At 46.3% G+C, this 18,510-nt stretch overlaps 1 protein-coding gene across 1 annotated transcript in view; it reads right to left on the minus strand.

The window, feature by feature from the left end:
- Positions 1-8,405, minus strand: part of LOC144119870 (uncharacterized) — a 64,856-nt gene extending 56,451 nt beyond the window's left edge. The window contains exons 1-3 of the mRNA XM_077652390.1: positions 8,365-8,405; positions 7,020-7,215; positions 1,770-1,865 (exon numbers count right to left, since the gene is read on the minus strand). Coding sequence (XP_077508516.1) covers positions 1,770-1,865; positions 7,020-7,215; positions 8,365-8,390 — 318 coding nt within the window. The 5' untranslated portion in view covers positions 8,391-8,405. The remainder of the gene's footprint in view (positions 1-1,769; positions 1,866-7,019; positions 7,216-8,364) is intronic.
- Positions 8,406-18,510: the final 10,105 nt, after the last annotated feature.

An 18,510-nucleotide genomic window follows, 5' to 3' on the forward strand; every position in this document is an offset into this window, starting at 1 on the left:
AAGTATCATTTCTTGCCAGGCGCTCGCTGCTTATCTTCATCTATCGGCTGGAAATGCAAGGGGCATCATTTGGAATGCCGAAAAGTGGATAGATACACTAACATTGCACTGAAAAATAAAATATAGAGACTGGACGTCGACGACAGTTCGCGACAGGCTTTTATCAAATCAAATCAAATTTTTATTCCGGAACAAAAGTTACGAGGAGGGCAGGTAAGAGCTGTGAGAATCAGCTTGAGGATCCCTGACCACCTAACACTCGGGGCAGCATAGAAGCGTGCAGCTAAGAAAGTACAATACACTTGGACATAACACGTACGTGAGTTAAGCAAAATCGCTCGAACAGGAAAGTACCAGGCAAAGAAAAAACAGTCAGTGTATGGCTTCATTATACAAACATTTCAGGCACTTCTTTTGGTGATATACCAGATATGGCACCTTTAGTTTCTTTTAATACAAGATTTATAAGTGTGGGCAGCAGACATTTCAGCATTTGATGTCAATAAATGGTTCCGCATTTGGCAACATATCACACTTGGGGGAGGGGGGGGGGGGGGCGGGGGGGGCGAACATTATAAACAGGGAAGTTTCCCGCTAGCCGTGCTAAGCTTGTTGTGCCATTCTCCTCAAAACGAACTATGTCTATGCTCTCGGTTATGGAACGCTGGCCGAAAAAGCTTGTTTAAAACTCAGCTATTGCTACCCTACAAGGCAAAGCCTGTATGCTGCTTAATCTCGCATCGCTGGGGAAATGGTGCTGCTGATTATGACGACTACGGTGACTATGGTGCCGAGGATAATACTATTATGCTACTTACGACAGCACCTTACAGTCGACAGCCGGCTAAGCCTAAAGCTCAGTTAACAAGGAAGCATTTGGTTCGTAGTCATGTGGCTCTATTTAGCCCGACTGCATCAAATGGCGGTGCCTTTCCTCTGAAGCGAACGGGCTGCTCAAACGCGCTCAAGAAACTCTGCCTTCCAACCAGCACCTACCTATGGCCTCTGTGGATCCTGTGCGTTCCTGCGTTACATAAATAGATGTTCGAGCGTTTTTTTTTGTTACATTTCTTTTTTGGCTTGGGTTTAGAAACATACTGGGAAGTTTTCAAGTCAAGTGCACGGGAAGACAAGATAATGCAGGTCATATCCCAGATAGAGCAAATGCGAAATCCCTTGTTCCGTCGTATCAATGGAAGCCGCATTCATTAAATTACGATGACAGCTGGCGTTTCTAAATTTGGTCTGTTTAGGACGGATTCGCGTGGTCGGAGTGGCCGGCATGCAACCCAAGCGACGCTCTGCATCGCGGGTGCAAGCAGCACTCACTGAACCGTTGTGGTCGGTGATGAACGCGCTTTACCGGCCGCAGTTGCAGAATTTATGATAATTAATGTTCACGATATATATTTCAACAGCCTCTGCAATGTGGCTAGCAGTCTGAACTTAATTTGTCATTAGACAAACAAGTAAATAAAACGCTTTCTACTTTTACGTAGTTTTTCCGCTTATCAAAGGTTTGTTCTCTGCAAAGTTGAAAAATTTTTTATCTCAATACCCTTTCCAACGATGATTACAGGTAGACCTTATGTCTTATTCTGATCACCATCCAAACGTGTGGATTTCTATGGACACCAGAAGCAAATCTCCCATCCTAGTAAAGATAGCTTCAGATAGCCAATTCGTTTCTCAATGTAATAATACAGCGAGAAAATATACAAAACCCCCCAGAGCCTTCAAAATGAAGAAAAAACCACAAAAAAAATCACCGTTGTCTCGCCGGATTCCTTTGTGCGGGTTCGTCCCGTAGGCAGCGTGAAATCGGTGATTCCCTGAGGATCAATAGAGCTTGATCCGTCCCGTTTCTGGAAAAAGATTAAAAACCACATCAGGCTCTTCTACAAACACAACCAAATCAAAAGTGTTCAGTGATTTGCGCTATACCGTCGTCATCCCCGCCTACAATAAATGCGGAGTCGTCTTGGGAATTCTTTCTAAATGACACTCCCGCAACGCGCACTGAAGGAGGTTTGGAAATCAGACTATCATCACTGCTGTATATCGTTAAATTTTCGATAACATCTCTGAAAAAGCTACGTAATTATACTGCTACTTCCTTTTCACCTACGGTCTGTAGCCCACGCCGTCTTCAACGACATATTTCGGTCTGCTATGAGAAGTAATACTCCGGGTAGCTATCATGGGCACAAACCGAGATGCCTGGGAGGCACTCCACCCTGACTAAAAATCACGTCATAATCCGCACAAAGCTTGGCACAGTGTGTCCACCTTTCACAAAGCAAATTAAAATCGATCGGTTTAATCTCATAAAGCATCTTCTTCATTAGATGTCATGAAAACTGTTCCACCCCTTGACGCACTCTTGAAAGCCCGCTAGAATTTCCACCAACATTTATTTTTTCACAGCAGCCTCACTATCTCTCTTCTAAAAAATAAGCCCGGCCGCTATGCTTCACACTGTCCTTATATAATTGAGAGATAACTACGTAATATCTTTGAAGTTAACAAAATCTCGATATTATCTTGCTTTCAATCTAGCACCTAATATAAAAGCGTTCCTCAAAGTGATCTGCTTGCGAAGAGCTCGTGTTAGACCTCATTTATGGTGTAAGTTACCGCAGTTTCAATAAATGGCTAACCGCCAAAGGGTGAACTCATTCTAGACCTTTAATCAATGAATTTGATCGATTGGAAATGCGTCTCGCCTTCTGTGGCAAAGGAAAAGAAACTTGGAGGGAGAAGGTCTCCGAAAAAAAAAATCGATCTCGTCGAACTCCTAAGGCTCAAAAAAGAAAAAAATGCGGTGACAATGTTTCTGAAAACTACCGCAGGTCACGTAAAATTCGCGAGCATGGTGGAATAAAGAGAGGTGATCCGACAGCGGCCCGAGGCGCGGCCAGATAGCGTGTCTTTTAAGCACGGTGCAGCCCGCTAGGGGCACCACTGGCGCCTCTATGGGCGAACCTGACACGGGCGCTTGATTTGGAAGCATATAGCAGGTTGGCCTGCTTTGAAACGACTCTTCTTGGTTGGAGGTGCAGCCCTTTGTACCCCTGCCCACATTCCGGGCTGTAGTTGGACTCGAGGACTCATGATTAACCGCTTAATTGCTGGTAATATTAGCTATGCTCTCAGCGCATAGCTGCATTCAGGTGTAACTTTGAAGTTTAGGAGAAACATTGAAATATATGTCATTTATTGAAAGCACTCCCGTTATAGCTCTGTATCATATGTTCAAAGTAGTGCGAGCGCACCAGATAAAAGCTGACACAGCTGCCAACATATGCAAGCTGTCCTTTTAAATCGGTGCGGCAGTCGCCTGTCTCATTCAACGGCGCAAACTAAAGGTTGTATCCATTTACTTCGGAATTGTATATGCGATGTAATGACGGAAGAAAACTTTGCAGTTGCTATTTATTATTTTTCTTCCGAAGAAAAGTAATGCCAAAGATTATAAACAGGTTACTGACGAGACAGGCATCCGTCTATTTGAATGGCCAATACAAAACTTCAAAAACAGAAAAGATAGAAGCGAAACACAAAAACACAACCAGCATCGCATATTCTTAGTTTCTTTGCACGCCCCAGGAATTCACTACACATCATGTTGAACTTTTTGGAAAAATAAATATCGAAAATTTGAAAATTAAAGGCACTGTTATAGAAATACTGAAGGCAATGGTTCATTCTTCTAGCATGTAGCAAACTCTTTCTTTTAAAGTGTTTCCATCGATGGCATCGAATAGTTAAGGTTGCCATAAAAGACGAATGGGGACGCTTTTTGCGATACCAAAAACGTTAATTGAAAACAGAATTTAAGACTGCCGCCGGGTGATCTTTGGATATATTGTCTGTTAAAGGAAAATATTACTTTATATGTAAAACACTGCGCTCATAACCGGGTGCCCGCTCAAAAATGCTCTTGTCCAAAATTGTTGGTTATGCGCAAGCTTGTGCCGCATCAACAATCAGAGCGTGGTACGGAGCAGCTTTCGGCGGCACTATGGCTGATCACGTGGTTGGTGACGTGACCAAGTTCCATTAGGCCAGCTGTAGCTATATCGCGTCACTCCAGGTTTAACCAGAGCTAAACCACCGCCAATTTTTATTTGCTGGATTTTCACATCCTGATTAAAACCAAGTGATTTAAAGGATGTATATTACGCGCAGCGAATGGAATGCTATTCAAGCATTTCTTCGATGGTGAGGTTGTGCGCGTAAGGGTTTGCAGGATGTTTTCGAAAAAATGCTTCACCTGACGTACCCATTGTGGAAATACCTTATGCACGGATTTCTAACCCGCCGCGGTAGCTCAGTTGCTAAGGCGCCCATCTACTGAGCCTGAGTATCAGGGTTCGAAACCGACCGCGGCGGCAACGTTCAGGTGGAGGCAAAACACAAAATGCGCCTATGTGCTGTGCGATGTCAGTGCACGTTAAAGATCCCCAGGTGGTTGAAATTATTCCGCAGCTCTCCAATACGGCACCTCTTTCTAGATTTTTTTTTCTTTCAATCCGTCCTTTATCCATTTCAGACAGATACTGCGCCATTTCCTTTCCCCAACAACCAATTTTCGCTGATTTCTGCGAGAACACGACCGGTACAGAGAACGGCCTTTGGCCACGCTACGAGGCAAGTTCTCCTTCTGGGAGCATTGAAGAGCGATACCTGCTCCTTGCAGGTGACATAGCCGCCATTGCAGACAGGCACAAGTAACTTTTTGCTCTTATTAAGGCATAATTATGAATTTCTCGCAGTAGCCAAAAGCACAAGAAATTCAAGACAGCTGGTCTAAGCATGTCTCTGTACTCGCAGTGGATGGGAGCGCCTCAGACGGTTTTGCACATCGTCGTATGCACCTATAAGCTCAGCTGCCAGTCACCCGATCGGCATTGCTATCCGCGGCACGACGTCATGAAACGGGCCTTCATTAGGCGGAATGAAGTAACAAATCACTGGGCGCCTACTGTGCCCACTCCAAGGCGCCGAGGAGCCTAGCGCCGCGCGTTGTCTGCTCGAGCAGAGGGCCCGTCTCTCTGGTAGAAAATCGAAGTTCTCGAACAGTAAGCAGTATGAGAGCTTCTGCCTGCTCATAATTAGGCGGTTCAATAAATAAAACATTGCGCATATAACGTTTTTGGCGTTTCAATGTTGACTGAGGTCGCAAATGTTCTGCTCATCATTAGCTGCTCCAAGGACACAACGGAAGAGTTTTTTTTTTCTATGATAGAAACGCCAACAGAATCGGCGAATAGGATTGTTCCTAAACACGTGCTGCCCCTAGCGGTGGCGTTCCCTTCCGGTCACAACAGGCGGCCTTTCTTCCCCCGTCTTCACGAGTGAGCATCTTCGTGGTTGTCCCCATCATCAGTGATCCTTCGCACATGTAGTGCTATATGCCCATTGAGTGATCGGGGAGTCAAAACCGAGGGCATTACTTCGAGGGAGGAGCATTTCGAGGAAGCCAAGCATTTCATAAGCCAGTATAAAGTATAGCTTGCTTTCTCAGCATATAGGCTGGAACACAGCAAGATTCTATCGCAGGCATTGACCGCTCTCATGAAATTACAGCATTGGCTGGCGGACATCTCCAATATTTCCATCCGCGCAGAAATCTGGGCATAATGACGTGTAGCCTGGGCAAAGCAGAAGCAATGAGGTCTTCGTGCCTCTGTAAATAAATGTTGACGCGAGAAGTTACAGGTGGAGCCGCAAACAGGCAAATCTTCCCTTCTGTCAGAGGGTTCTAAGCACACGTGAACACTGACCCCTCTGATGCTGACAGTAGGGTGCCTTGATGTCCGCTCGCCGCCGCTGATCATCGAGGCACCTAGGTGACAGGAGCTGAAAGCGACGCCACGCTGGAGCGGCGGGATGGTGCTGACCGAAAGAGTAGCATGATGGTAGTTCTCTACCTTCATATAACAAGTGAGCTTGCAGATGTCTGTCAAGGTGAAACCGCCGAGACGCAATACCCCTCCGTTTATGCTCCTCTAATATTGCCGCAAAGCCGGAGAAGGGAACTACCCGATTGCAGAAGCGCTACGGTGCTTATAGGCCATTAACTCCCACTGTTTCGGCAAATTTGAAACCACTGCCTCACCATCAGCCACGAAGTAAACAAAAGGTAGGTATTTACAACTACATGTTCACACCAGAGCTCTGGCCATTCTTGATAAACATCAACAAAATGGCGGCTCCCAACCAAGAAACTCGTATCACAACCTCAAAATGAGTTGCTGGCAATAAGCCTTTGCGAGCCAGCGCTTACCTTTGGAAAACAGAGCAAAGAGTACGCTTTAAATTTATTCCAGTATTGTCACTAAGCTCTTCGGCAGCGCGAAACATGAGGCCCAAGCGGAGTGAATTGTCATGTTCGGATATGGGAACCACAAGGACGTCTTCTCTTGTTCCTGATAGTTGAACGGCCTACCTGAAGCCACCCTTCGGCTCATTTCCCCGGATTCGAACCCGACTGCGGCGGTCGCATTTCGGTGGAGGCGAAACGCACAAGGCGCCCGTCTGCTGTGGGATATCAGTGCACATTGAAAAACCCCACGTGCTCGAAAATTTTCCGGGGCCTCTCCACAACGGCACCCCTTTCCGCCTTTTTTCTTTCACTCCCACCTTCCTCCTTTACCTTACGGCACTGTTCGGGTGTAAACAGAGATATGTTTGACAGCTACTGTGCCCTTTGCTTCCATCAATTCCAGCTTTCATTTTATTCCCCATTTTATTTTCCGCTGCAACCACTCAGAACGGCGCAGCCTGCATTTGCTTGAAAACTATAAAAGAATCATAATTTTGTTTCCAAACGCTTACACGTGTCTGATTGAAAGCTTCATTCGGTAAATTGTTCAGAGGGAATAATTACTGAATAATAAAAGAAGAAAGAATAAATACTTTTCCGATGGAAAATTGTTATACAGCAAATTTCTGAGTTACACTTGTCCCCAAAGCTGTGCAACGGTACACGCCGGCTTGCAGCCTCCGCGTACCGTGTCAGTGGTGAAGGCCAGGTAGATGATGGAGCTGGCCACGAGCCCCATGAAGACGCCTAAGACAAGGCAGTGCAACGGGCTGAAGCCCTCCTGCATGACGTCCGCACTGCTAGCGGTCGTACTCGATGAAGCCCTCCATGGTTGTGGCCCGCGGGGGAGGCGCAGTCCGTCCGCTTCGAGGAGGGTGGGAGACCTGCGCCAACAACGAAGTAAGCCTGCACCGCCCTGGAGCTCGAAGCAGCAGTCTATCTCCTCACATATAAATCGCTTAAAGGCGTCTGAGTAATATTGAAGGAAATAAGCAGCAGCGAGCTGCACAAGGAAATGGCCGCTTGAATTTAGAAACAGTGCAGTTCTCCGTAGAGCACGGCTACTGATGCGGAGTTCCCGGGTTCGAACCCGACCATGGCGGCTTCGTTTCGATGGAGGCGAAACGCTAAGGCGAAACGCTGTGCGAGGTCAGTGCACGTTAAAGATCCCCAAGTGGTCTCAATTATTCGGAGCCCTCCACTACGCTATTTCTTCCTTCCATTCTTCTTTCACTCCCTCCTTTATCCCTACCCTTGCCGCGCAGTTCAGGTGAGTCCGCCGATATGTGAGACAGATAGTGCGCCATTTCCTTCTACCCCCGCCCCCCCCCCCCAAAAAAAAAAATACCAAATTCTCAGTAGAGCAATGTTGACGCCTACTACAACAGCTCTTTGCTTTTAATCGAATCGTTTAGGCTTAAATATTTAGGTTTAGAGCGCATATATTCATATTTACACATACACTTGTTTATTTTGGACAAGGGTGTACGCATCCATGGGTGCGTTCCTATATGCGATATCATGTAAGCTGCCGTCGAGGCACAACCCAGGAGTTCTTTGCCACGAAAATCAGGGACTGGCAAAATTGTGACGTCATCTAGGTCACGTGACAGTAAGAAACCAATTACATGATGCTAGCACTTTCAAAATCCATCACCAGAGAACCAGCTTGGAGCATGGCACAGTGTTACAAGCACTGATATCGCACACTTCCCGATCGCCCTGCGTTCCATCTCAACTGATGAGCGGCCGCCAATGCCGCTAATGGCCTTGGATTCTTGGACACAAGGGCGACTACATGTGCCGATTTTCCTCAGGCGATACCTTTTAAGTAAAGGACCCATAGGCAACCATTTCATCACACAAAGGCAAAAGCAACTAACAGACCTGACCGCAAGGAAACTACAAGGCACAGCACAAAGAAGAAGACTGCTGATATTAATGTCCTTCAACGCTATCTCTTTGCTGGTATTTCCCACGACCTCTCAGATCTTCTTCGACGAGATAAGACGAACGTAATGAGCGATTCTTACTTGAGCTGCCGCTTAGAGGGGGCCATCGGTGTTGCGTTTTTATTCTACTTCTTCTTCTTCTTCCCCTCTGTAATCATAGCACATGCACACGCGGGGGATTGGCCAAGGAAAAAAAGACGTGAGGCGGCAAAGTAGAAGACTGAATCTAAAAAAAAATTTCTAAACGTTCGAATAAAATACAATAGAAGAACCAGGAATTGAATAAAACATAATTTAGGACATGCGGCAGAAATTTATATACATATAACAAGGTAGCCGACCAATTGCAGTAATGTAGTCATGAAGGTAGCCGTAAACACTTCTTAACGAGAATCCCTTGTCCCTCACACCGTACGAGAGAAGAATTGGAAGAGACAGAGGGAGTCCTATCTTTAAAAAAGGGACCTCCAAATACTGCTTTCTCTGAACTGCGAACCGCCGGCTAAAGAGGAGAAAATGTTCGCTTGTTTTAACTTAACCGCACGAGACACAAAGGTTTGTCGTAGCGGACCCCTATCTACCTAAGTACAAGTTTAGGTGGCGGATTCTCCATCACAGAAGCGTCCTAAACACCTCACACAGCCTTGGTTTACACCACAGGACATTCCGTGGGTACTTTAAGTGTTCAAAATCCACGGTATTGAGCAACGGATCACTCAAGCTAGCTGAGATATTTTGGAACCGCTAGAAAAAGGAAGTCTCTAACAGAATCAGGCGAGGAACGGGATAGATGACTCAGATGTTTTAGGGGAATCCCCCAATGTGGAGCAGATTTCTAATAATGGAGTAATTACTCTTTGGCATCCACCCAAGCGGAACCATACGGCTAGAAATGAAAGCTAACCGCTTTCTCAGAAACTTCGTAGTTAAAAGAAAATTCGTACATGTCCGGGGTTCAAACCCCAGACCCCGCTTCACCGGAGAAGTCGCTCTACAAACTGAGCTAACCGGGACGGCAAGATCATGGTACGGCGAGATCGCATTGATCAATAACTCCAATTGGGAAGAGCGTTGGTCAAATCTGTTAGGGGAATCCCACAAGGTGGAGTAGATATGTAATAGATCTAATAGAGTAGTAATAGAGTTGATTTGTAGATTTTACTACGAAATTTCTGAGAAAGCTGTTAGCTTTCTCTTGTAGACGTGTGGCTGCGCTTGGGCGGATGCCAAAAACTAATTACTGCCTTATTACAAAATCTTCTACACCTTGGGGAATTACCCTAAAACATTTGACGAACACTGTTCCCACTCCTGGTTATTGATCAATTCGCTCTCTCCCCACCATAAGCGTACCGTCCCGGTTAGCTAAGTTGGTAAAGCGACTGCTCTGATGAAAGGGTGGTCCAGGGTTCGAACCCCAGACGAGGACTAATTTTTCTTTTACAAACGAAGCTTCTGAGAAAGATGTTAGCTTTCCTTTGTAGCCGTATGGCTGCGCTTAGATGGGTGCCAATTAATAATTACTCTCTTTTTATGGGACATGTTACATCGACACTGAGAGCTGACTTTTCTAGTAAATCAGCCACCTCCTTGAAATAGACACCCGAATGACCAGGTACTCAGACAAAGTGCACTTCACGCACTGTACACGGAACAAAAACCTAAGGGAGCAATTCAATAGAGATTTTCGGGAAATTTGGAGAGAGAATAAGACTGAGAGGCAGTCTGCAAGGATATGAATCCCTGCTACATGCCTCAGAATTTTGAGAATACCAAACCAATTGCCAAAATCTATGCAGAGAATGTGGCAGTATAATCAGGTATACAAATGGAAGAGCTCCAAGCCAGATTGTGGCTTGGATAACAAGCGTCACTTTTTCTTCGTTCAATGCACAAGCATGGACACAGTCCTATCCGCAATGCACCCTGGCCAATCCCCCGCCGTTTGTGCCACTAAGTCTGAGGTCATCATTATCATCATCCTCATCATCATTATCATCTTCTGCCCCATTCTTAGCAAGACGTATTCCGTAAATCCAATACCAATATAAAAGTAATGATAATTTTGATCGCCAACAGGAAATATAATGCAAGATGATGCGGGCAAATTGAAACTTGCAAGACCTTGCGCCACTAAGCCTGTCAATGCCAACAATTTGCTGACACATTCCCCTTTCCTCTCAATCAAGGGTTGAAAGAACTAGCGGAAAACTTTCTCAATATCTTCTCAAGAATATCCAAACACAGGCTCAGAGCCATTCCGAATTGCAGAACAAAAAATTTCACAATGTTGCGTATCACCACAAAGGTAGGAGCAAACTGCTTTAATAACAAATTGAAATTAGCGATGGGAAAAGATTGATTGGCTGCACTCCCCACACAAGACTTATTTCGGCCCCGTAAGCTTGCTATCTTCATTGTCTTCCCATAGAAGGACTACATGTCAAGCCTATGTCGAGGATCCAACGGAAGCTCGAGGTAGAAATAGCCATACATCCCTGGATTGCATTTCATACACATATAACCACTAGGAACGTAGCTTGGCTCTTTGTTGTTTATTTCTCAGTTTTACTTTCCGAACTACAGATGGCAAGAACTCCTATGGCTTGTGACCATTTTTGCGCGTTTATGCGTCTGTGATCAATAGAAGATATTACCGGTATTGCCGCCATGAAGGAGGGGTACTGTAATTTCAGCATTACTTGACCTTTTTATCAGCAGATAACTCGTAGAGACGCTAACCATTTAAAAAAAAAGAAAAGAAAACTTCATATCTGGGTTTATCGCGCTAAGAAGCTGTGTGATATTTTTATCAGCCTAGGAACGTTGTTCACCAAATTCTCTAAATTATGTAATAGATGAGCTGTAGTTTGTCAAGTCAAGAAGAGATATTCTGACCCCTGTGAACGAATACTGCACTTTCGACAACTATGAAAGTCACTGACTACTTATGAGACGCTCCGTGCCTGGCGGGCATCGCGCTTGCAGATCTCTTGTCAATGCGCGCCATTTTTCAGTGAGTTTAAAGTCGAGTACTTTTTTCAGTGCCTCTTTTTAATTCACGCAGGCGATGCTAATAGGGAAAGAAATTTAGTGTAGAATAACTGGAATACAAGACAACGAACTTTGTTGTCTGGTTCAGTCCCGTCTAGTAAATGTGTGAGGTCAAATAATTGGGATATGTCAGCTCTTATTCCATTGGTATTGGGAAAAAGATGCGTATGAGGCAGCGTTTCTACAGATATTAACGCACTGGAGGGTTGCTGAGTATTTCCTCGGAGGGAAACAGCGTGGATGGATCGTGTGGTTTTGACCATTTGAGAACGTCCTGAGGACGTTTGGAGGTATCTATGAAAAAGCACACAACCAAAATCTGTCGAAGCGCGGTAGCCGAACATTAGGAAGCATGCGACCAAAAGAGCTACTTTAACGGGGCTATTGTGCTGTAAATGAAGCCAAACCCGCTAAAATGTTGCTACATTTGTCGAACTGTTCAGCAGACGCGGACGAAAGTTCATAGCTCCCTCCGGATGCTTCATCAGGCTCAGTGACGCGGCAGTCACAGAAGTTCCGCTGTTCGTAAGTTTAGCTATATCTACGCTGCACGTGAGCCACAAGAAAGTAACAATGTAAATTAGAAAACGTCCAATCACTTCGAAAGAATTTCGTTGGCGCTCCCGCCGTCATTTATTAGGGCTTCCCCAACCTGACACCACTATGTTGGATGTTTTCTTTTGGGGCAAGGCATGCCTTACGTTCATAGCTTCCCACGCAGCTCCCAATGACCTCGCCTGTATTACGTCCCTTACTGACACATGCAGAGTGCCACGAAGCACCAGTTCTGACCGAAACTTGTCTTGCAGAGTCTTGTGTTGCTCGTGGGTGCGGATTGGTCCTAATTTATTATATGCAGCCAAATAGCGTAGTTCAAGAATACAAGTTGTTTACCAAGTTGTTTTTATATTGTTAAGCGAGAGACTGCACCAAACGAACATATACATGAAGAGTCAAGTGTTTGCGCCTGTCCTTCCGCTTTTCACATCCATGTCTATGCTGCGCAGTTCCTTGCTTAGTCAAATTGTTCATCGCTTGCCTTCACTTTTGCGCTTGGAGTTGAAAAAAAAGCGGATGTGGCTCAACTCACCTAAGACAGGATATACAGGGCGAAAGTTTTGTTCAAGATGTTAGCCAGGGTTTAGATTTGGTTCACATTTATTTTTGCAAGACTTCAGCGAGAGCAAATTGTTTCAGCGAGAACAAATCACGTGATGTATCATGTACAACAAGGGAGAAAATTTTATTGCCAATTATTTGTAGATCATGGGCGACTGTACCTCAATGTGACCCCCAAGCAGGGGTAATCTCCAAGGCCCAGTTAACAAGAGTTTCCTGAGCTGTCTTCTGCTTCTGCAGCAGTTCATTCAAGCTCTCTTCGGAGGTGTAAGAGCAGGCGTCCAAAGCGGCAGTCTGCGCAGCGGCAGACGTGACTGCCAAGAGCCAGAGCGAATCACGTGACACAACACCTGCCAAAATTGGCGAGGAGGAGCGGCCGAGCAGCAGCCAGCGCAGCGGCGGACCAGACTGCCAAGCGCGCAGCTATGGCGTCGATGAAGAAGATCAAGACACCTGCCACGCGCCATTTTGCACATGGACGCATCTCCCGTTCGAGGTCAAATCTAAGAGCCAGAAGACCTTCAAGCTCAACATCGAAGAAGTAGAGCTTTCCGCTCTAAAAAGGCCTTCCCGGATTTCTCGCGGTTGCTTCGCTCGAAGGTGCCGCTACCAGGCAATACCTCGATTCACATTCACTTGCTAGGATTTTTCAAAACTCTAAACGCGACATAACAAGCTCTGCAGCACGTCTCACACGAAGTCTTCCAACTGCAGCAGCAGCGCCCGGAAAACCCCAGAAATATTGCGGCGGTGCATTGTTTTGGAACCGCGGGTAGCGAATCAGAGAAGCGGCGGCGCAGAGGAAATGAATGCAACATTTTCCCAGTTACAGTGACTTTATTGTACCGTATAGCGGTCCCGTGTCGTTGTGAACGACGACGTCGATATCGCCTTCACGATAGCGGTAGCGATGGGCACGGTCGGATAACTGTTCCTCGCGCCCTGCAAGAGTAAATATAAGGAAAGATTAACGGCAAAATAATATTGGACATAACACATCTTTAAAATACCATGTCCTGTGTCACCGTTACCGATACCTGGTTCCAGGATCCAGCCCACTCCAGTGCGCACGCGCTAATTGCCTCGATGCGGCAGACTTGCCCGCAGATGCCGGAGACCTGGCGCCATCTGGTGACTTCCATATGACCTGCGGACACGCATTGACGGCGCGCGGGCTCCTGGTACTCCGGTAACGGTCACGTTCACAGGGTACTAGAGCGCCAAAGTCGTCTCTTAAACTGTAATTTAGTGCGCACGGCGCATACTGTGCTCAGTTTTCGTGGTGAAGATTTAAAAGTGCACCTGGAAATGAAATAAAATGAATAGGTGGTATGGTATGGTATGGTATGGTATGGTATGGCATAGTATGGTACGTGGGCGCGATCACCGCAAATCTGCACATGCACTATGAGGAACTAAGGTGGGGGGCTTTGAATTAATTTCCGCAACTTGGAATTCGCTAACATGAAGAGACATTGCGAAGGACACAAGAGTTTTCGCGTACCTGCTCCATCGAAATGGAGCCGCGGGTGTTGTGGTTCACCTTAGATTCGCAGCTGAACGACATCGCCACTAAGCCACAGTGGCGGACCAGGAGATGGAAGCAGAGGATCACACTGACGCCACCCTACTCTTCACTAAGCGTTTCCCGCTTCATAACACAAGTCTTCAACGACAGAGTCTTTACAGGTCCTTTCAATTCGCTTGCACAGGCTCCATTGGTTCTGTAAAGTTCTGCAGCTGTCCCGTGAGCGTGCAGTGCCAGTTTCGGCAATTGAAGTGAAGCTCGGCACTGGCTGCATCCAAAAGGAATGGTCGAGTGCAAGCCTGGTTGTCTGCAAGCCGCGAACAAATTGCAGCCAGCTCTGTGTGCTACCCACCTCCACGGCTGCCAACATTGCAAACCACATGAAGAAATTTTTAATAGCACATCAAACCGGAGTGTTGCCATTAACAAGTCTCGACGGATGTGCGCTTCGCGGCAGCCGACATGAAACGAACGTGTGTTCGTTTACGGAACACGACTTAGATGCGCGTGCACCGCGTTACACGTTACGTGGTTTTTGCAACAACGTGCATATGCTGCATGCACGTGTTTGCTTTTTAGTTACCATATCACTACCCACCATTGTTATATCTTCATAGCCTAAAGAAAAGACGCCGGTGACGGGTCCGTCAACAGGAGCGAGGTGCCGTAAGGGACACCGGCCCCCTCCCTCAATGGCCGCCTTCTCGGGTGAAGCCCTCACTGTTAATATATTTGTAATTATTATGATTATCATTATCAGTCGCACCCGCCGCGGTGACTCTGTGGTTAGAGCGTTCGGCTGCTGATCCGTAGTTCCCGGGCTCGACCCGACCGCGGCGACTGCGTCTTTATGGAGGCAAAACGCAAAGGCGCCCATGTGCTGTGCGATGTCAGTGCACGTTAAAGATCCCCAGGTGGTAGAAATTATTCCGCAGCCGGCGATGTTCTGGTGTCCAACGACATATGAGGCAGATACTGCGCCCTTTTTTCCCCAAAAGCCAATTATTATTATTATTATTATTATTATTATTATTATTATTATTATTATTATTATTATTATTATTATTATTATTATTATTATTATTATTATTATTATTATTATTATTATTATTATTATTATTATTGTGACGACGAGCTGCAGCTTTTGAAGTCCGGCTCGCGACCATTCATGTGCAATCTGTGTTTGTCGTCTTGCGGCGGTGCTAAGCCTAGCGACGGTGGCGAGTCAGCGGCTGCATTCCTTTCTTCCACGGCCCACCAGCCCCATCACCCGACCGACCCGACCGGTTCCCTCACTTCCTCCCCGACGGGCGAACCTGACGGTGCGCTTGCCTCCCTTCGGGCTCTCCTCCTCGACGCACTTGAAGGAATCTCGTTTCTGAGCGACGAGGTCGCCCAGCTGCGGGAGGAGAATGAGCGCCTTCCTGGTGACAACTCGCGGGCGCTCGCTCTCCAGGCCGAGGTCGTTGCCTCTCTGCGGGCTGATGTTCGCAGCTTACGCGAGGAGCTTGCGAGGCGCCCTGCTTCATCGCAGCGTGATCCGCCTTTCGTCGAGCCCCTGTCCGCGAGCAGTCCTTCCCGTATGTTCCAGCCATCCAAGAGCTACTCTGCTGCCCTTCACTGTGGGATGGCACCCGCTGATTTGGCCACCTGCCCGACATCTGTATCTGTTCCCCCACTTCTAGTTAATTCGCCTGAGGCACAGAAGAAGCACCGAAGCCCAGCCATCACTGGCTCGTCGAGCTCATCCAGTCTGAACGTCGCCAGACCTCAGAAGCGCCCGAAGGCTATTTTCGTCTCCAAGCTGTGCCCTGAGACAACGTCGGCTGATCTGACGAACCATCTCAAGTCTGTGAACGTCACCCCTCTTTCCTGCCGGCAGTTGAAGACGAAATATGACTCTTACTCGTCCTTCTACCTCACAGTCAGCGCGGAATTTTACGATCAGCTTGTTGACCCTTCGGTGTGGCCTACGGGCTGCATCTTCAAGGCTTTTCGTGGAAAGCTCCTGGATGGTATGTTGCATCCTTCCGAGCTGACGGTTGATCGCAGTCAACCCTAACATGGATATATATTACCAAAATGCCCGAGGTCTTCGGACTAAGGGACCTGTATTTTTTTTTTCAATGTTTTAGCCTCTTGTTATTCGGCTGTTGTAATTACTGAGACTTGGCTGTCTAGCGAAGTTAACTCTGGTGACTTCTTTCCTGATAACTATTCTGTTTTTCGAAGTGACCGCCCTGAATCAGCTTCTAAACAAAAGGGAGGGGGCGTGCACATTGCTATTGACAGTTCCGTGCAGTGCGTTCGGCGTTCCGACCTGGAAACCATTGAAGAATCTGTCTGGTTAGAGCTTACTTTAACTCGACATCAAAAACTTTTATTGGCAGCTTTCTACATTTCCCCTAATCTGCCTCCTTCTGCCTACGATGATGTACTACATTCTATCGAATATGCTATCACTTCTCATAGCAAGCACAAACTACTCATTTTAGGGGATTTTAATACTCCAGGTATTAACTGGAATACCTTTACATATTCTCACAACAATCATTATGTAGTTAGTAAGTGCAACCGGCTTTTAGATTTCACAGCTTTTAACACCTTGCAGCAACACAATTTAATTGAAAACTGTTGTGGTAATGTTCATGACATTTGTTTATCTAATTTTGAAAATGTTCGAGTCTCGACATCTGACATCTCACTTACTCCCTGTGACAAATTTCATCCTCCAATTCTAATAACGGCTTCGGTTTCTGTCCCACCTTCTGCTAATTCAAATCGTGCGGGGAATTCCCCCCGTTTCGCTTACGCACTTGGCGACTATGTTGGTCTCTTCGGTTTCTTCTCTTCTGTCGACTGGTCTGTTTTAAGCGAAATCAGCGATGTTGACGAACAAGTCAGTCGCTTCACTGAAATAGTTCTCAATGGTATGCGCCAGTACATACCTCTGCACACTCCTACTCGCAGCAAGTTTCCGTTCTGGTTTTCCAAGGAACTTAGAACAGCGCTGAAACATAAGGAGCGGGCCCACCATAAAGCGAAACGCCCTGGGCTGGATACATGGGCAGATGAATTTCGCCGCTTGCGTTCCCTTTGCAAACGCCTGTACAAGCGGGATCATGAGTCATATCTTGAATATTTAGAGAATAGTGCCTCTAATCGTCCTACTGAATTCTGGCGATACGTTCGCAAGCGTTCTGAATAAATCTGATAGTCATATTCACTTAGTTGACTCTCATGGTTATGAAATTCGGAATGTCGCTGACGGCTTTGCTCAACACTTTTCCTCCGTGTACAAATCTCCACGTTGCGATTCCGTATGCCTTCCAGCTGGCGCACCTAATTCCGTTCTTCTTGACGAGAAGTTAGTAAGTGAGAGTCTTAAGTGTTTGAAACCATCTTTGTTTCCTGGACCTGATGGCATTCCAGCCGCCATAATAAAAGCCTTCAATAGTACCTTCGTCCCTGTTTTAACCACGATATTTAATAACTGTTTGAAAAATTCTGCCTTTCCCCTTCGTGTGGAAAACGGCGCGTGTTTTCCCTGTCTTCAAATCACGAAACAAATCTGATGTTTCGAACTACCGCCCCATTTCTCTTCTTTGTGCAACCTCTAAGCTTTTTGAACTAGCTTTGCACAAAGTACTTTCCTTCCACCTCAAACATGTAATCATACATAATCAGCACGGTTTCATAAAAGGTCGTTCTACTACAACTAACCTTGTGACTTTTATGACGTATACATCAGCTGAAGTCCTTCAGAGGAGTCAGGTAGACGCTGTGTACTGTGATTTGAGCAAAGCTTTCGATGTTGTTACTCACTCACTACTTCTTCAAAAGCTTCTGCTTCTTGAGATCGACGTTTCAATTGTAGCCCTCCTACGCAACCATCTTCTTGATCGGTCCTGCTTTGTCAGTGTAAATGGACAGACCTCATTTGTTTACACTCCAACCAGCGGAGTTCCTCAGGGCTCGGTATTAGGCCCGCTTCTGTTCTCTGTTTTTATCAATGACGTTTCCTCCGTGGTCAAAAACTCCTCGTTTCTCCTTTATGCGGACGATATAAAAATGTTCAAGGCAATACATACTCTTCATGATTGCTTGTCATTGCAATCGGACATATCCGCCTTCTCTGATTGGTGCTTGAAGAATGGACTCACTCTCAATTCATCTAAAACCAAGGTTGTCTCATTTACGCGTAAAACGCACAGTCTTCTCTACTCTTATTCTGTGAATGGTAAGCCGCTGCCCAGGGTTGATGAAATTAATGACCTCGGCGTACTTTTCGACCGTAGCCTCAGCTTCTCCTCTCATACAAAACGCATTGCTCTACGGGCTATGCGTACACTCGGCTTCATTTGCAGGCTTTCGAGAGAGTTGCGAGCCCCACTTCCTTTCTTAAAGCTCTACCTCTCCATATGCTTGCCGCTTTTGGAATATGCGTCTGTTGTTTGGAACAGCACTTGCCAGTCAAACTGTGAAAAAATCGACAGAGTTCAGCACAAGTTTTTACGCATACTTCA

Source organism: Amblyomma americanum, chromosome 2 (assembly GCF_052857255.1).
Source record: "Amblyomma americanum isolate KBUSLIRL-KWMA chromosome 2, ASM5285725v1, whole genome shotgun sequence".
In the NCBI taxonomy this organism is placed as follows: domain Eukaryota; kingdom Metazoa; phylum Arthropoda; class Arachnida; order Ixodida; family Ixodidae; genus Amblyomma; species Amblyomma americanum.